This window comes from Austrofundulus limnaeus, unplaced genomic scaffold (genome assembly GCF_001266775.1).
Source record: "Austrofundulus limnaeus strain Quisiro unplaced genomic scaffold, Austrofundulus_limnaeus-1.0 Scaffold274, whole genome shotgun sequence".
Lineage (NCBI taxonomy): Eukaryota > Metazoa > Chordata > Actinopteri > Cyprinodontiformes > Rivulidae > Austrofundulus > Austrofundulus limnaeus.
This window is the reverse complement of record NW_013952676.1, coordinates 648935-651909: the sequence shown is the minus strand read 5'-3', so window position 1 is coordinate 651909 and position 2975 is coordinate 648935. Positions and strand designations below refer to the sequence as shown.

Here is a 2975-nt window from a genome sequence, read left to right as displayed (position 1 = left end):
ACTTCATCACATAAATGGGAGAACGGATGAAGCCATGTACCGTAAAATCCTGAGTGACAACCTTCCCTCTGCCACCATGTGTCTTGCCTGGGTCTATAGCACAACAATGCCCCAAAACATACAGCCAAGGCAACAAAGGAGTGGCTAAAAAATCACATTAAGGTCGTGGAGTGCTCTAGTAAGTCCCCAGACCTTAATCCCCTCAATAACCTACGGAGGGAGCTGAAACTCTGAGTTGCCAAGCAACAGCCTCAAAATTTAAATGATTTAGAGATGATCTTAAAGAAGAGTGAACCAAAATTCCTCCTGACATGTGTGCAAACCTCATCCTCAACTACAAAAATGTCTGACTGCTTTGCTGCCAACAAGGGTTTTCCCACCAAGTTTTAAGTCTTGTTTGCCAGACGGGTCAAATACTCATTTCTCTCTGCAAAATGCAAATAAATTGAAATAATTAAAACAAAGTAATTTTTTGGATTTTATTTTTGATATTCTCTCTCTCACTGTTGAAATTAACCTACCCTTAAAATTATAGACTTTTCATGTCTTTACAACAGGCAAAATTACAAAATCAACAAGGGAACAAATACTTATTTCTTCCATTGTATAAAGTACGAGAACATTTTTAATTATTGTGTTGTCACTTGGTGAGGATGGATCTACAGTTCACTTTTACAGAGGTGGACCTGTACAGTGGAAAAGTTGGCCAGATATTAATCAAAAACAATATTGATGACTTGGTATTCTAGAAGGCTGAACTCCAACCAAGCCAAAGTAAGTCTGATATTCACTCTGCGTGGATCCTCATCACATCAACCAGCACTGCTGACACGACTGGGCGCTCCTGTGTTGCAGGTCAGGGTAAGTCCTGCAGTCACGCAGCAACGATCTTATGGAAGGTGGGCTAATAAAGTGTCTGTTCAGTGTCATAACATACCTGTTGCCTCATTGTGATGAGACTGCTGCCTATTTTTTCTAAAATATTATTTAATATAGAAAGCAGCTCTAAATTTTTGGGATTGAACTAAAGTAATGTATAGTTGTCACTATAATCTGTCAATATCTTCTATATAAGTGACATTAATTAATTGTAATACATTAGAAATGGAAAATACAGTGAAAAGTTAGTTAACAAGCCAGTGACTGGGAGCACCTGACCAGAAGTCTCACACAATAAACTGACTGTGTCCTTACCTCTGTGAAAAATAAGGTGAATTCATATTAAGACAACTGAAAGTTTGATTTTATTAAAAGAACCATCTCTTCTTCTCTTACCTCTGCTGGAGGGGGTTTGGTCCTGCTGGACCCGGTCAGCGGGGATTTAGGATCTTTGGARCGACTGAGTGTGAGCTGTGAAAAGAAATCACTCCTCCCATTCCTCTTCTCCTCTTTGTCTCCAGACTGAGACTCATGTCCACCCTTAGAACTAGACTGTGGCCTCAAACTAGAACACAACCAGACCAGGATATGAGTGAGGACAGCAGGACATGTGTGAGGACAGCAGGACATGTGTGAGGACAGCAGGACACGTGTGAGGACAGCAAGACACGTGTGAGGACAGCAAGACACGTGTGAGGACAGTAGGACATGTACGAGGACAGCAGGACATGTACGAGGACAGCAGGACATGTACGAGGACAGCAGGGCATGTACGAGGACAGCAGGACATGTACGAGGACAGCAGGGCATGTACGAGGACAGCAGGACATGTACGAGGACAGCAGGGCATGTGTGAGGACAGCAGGACATGTACGAGGATAGCAGGACATGTACGAGGACAGCAGGACATGTACGAGGACAGCAGGGCATGTACGAGGACAGCAGGGCATGTGTGAGGACAGCAGGACATGTACGAGGACAGCAGGACATGTACGAGGACAGCAGGACATGTACGAGGACAGCAGGACATGTACGAGGACAGCTGAACATGTGTGAGGACAGCAGGACATGTGTGAGGACAGCAGGACATGTGTGAGGACAGCAGGACATGTGTGAGGACAGCAGGGCATGTGTGAGGACAGCTGAACATGTGTGAGGACAGCAGGACATGTGTGAGGACAGCAGGACATGTACGAGGACAGCAGGACATGTACGAGGACAGCAGGGCATGTGTGAGGACAGCTGGACATGTGTGAGGACAGCAGGGCATGTGTGAGGACAGCAGGGCATGTGTGAGGACAGCAGGGCATGTGTGAGGACAGCAGGGCATGTGTGAGGACAGCAGGACATGTGTGAGGACAGCAGGACATGTACGAGGACAGCAGGGCATGTGTGAGGACAGCAGGACATGTGTGAGGACACACGAACAACCCAGCAGAGCAGCAGACAGGTGAGTTAGGTTACCTGAACTTGTTTTGGTCCCGATAGGCTCCGCCCACTCTACCTGGCCTGTGTTTGTGGGGGGTGGACAGAGTCTGTTTGAGGAAAGCTTCGAGGACCAGATGAGTCTCAGCCTTGATCTCAACCAGAGAGATGGAGGACACAGAAGAGGTAGATGGAGGACGTCCTGCAGACTCTGACATCACTGACTGAAACAGAATCATTTCAGTGTTGTAAAATATTAGACTGATTAATTTTTACAGGAACCACTTTGTCAAACCCACCAGGCAGTGAATCGAGAAGTAGAGGTAACGTTCACACATCATACCCACCAACAAATCAGAAAAGTGTTTAATGACAATCCTTCCTTACATCATTTAGTCTAACAGACAAACACAAACAGAGTAAATCTAACAGGATCCTTTATTATTCTCAGCTCTGACATTTTCATTTACGTAGAAGTCATAACATGGAGTCCTCCGACTCAACAAGTTATTGAGGATGACTGCTTGTTGTTTGTGTCAAACAGGAAGTGACCATATTTGGATAGAAGGCACTAGAAACACATTCTGGTCGTGGAACAGTGGACCAGATCTACACTCTCAGCAGGGTCCTGGAGGGTGCATGGGAGTTCGCCCAACCAGTCTACATGTGTT

At 45.4% G+C, this 2975-nt stretch overlaps 1 protein-coding gene across 1 annotated transcript in view; it reads right to left on the bottom strand.

Moving 5' to 3' along the window:
• The window catches only part of bcl2l12 (BCL2 like 12), a gene marked incomplete at its 5' end in the record, with an annotated part of 12866 nt that extends 10413 nt beyond the window's left edge, over positions 1-2453 (bottom strand). The window contains 2 exon segments of the mRNA XM_014020977.1: positions 1276-1444; positions 2344-2453. Of these exon segments, the coding sequence (XP_013876431.1) occupies positions 1276-1444; positions 2344-2453 (279 nt within the window).
• Between the last annotated feature and the right edge of the window lie 522 nt (positions 2454-2975).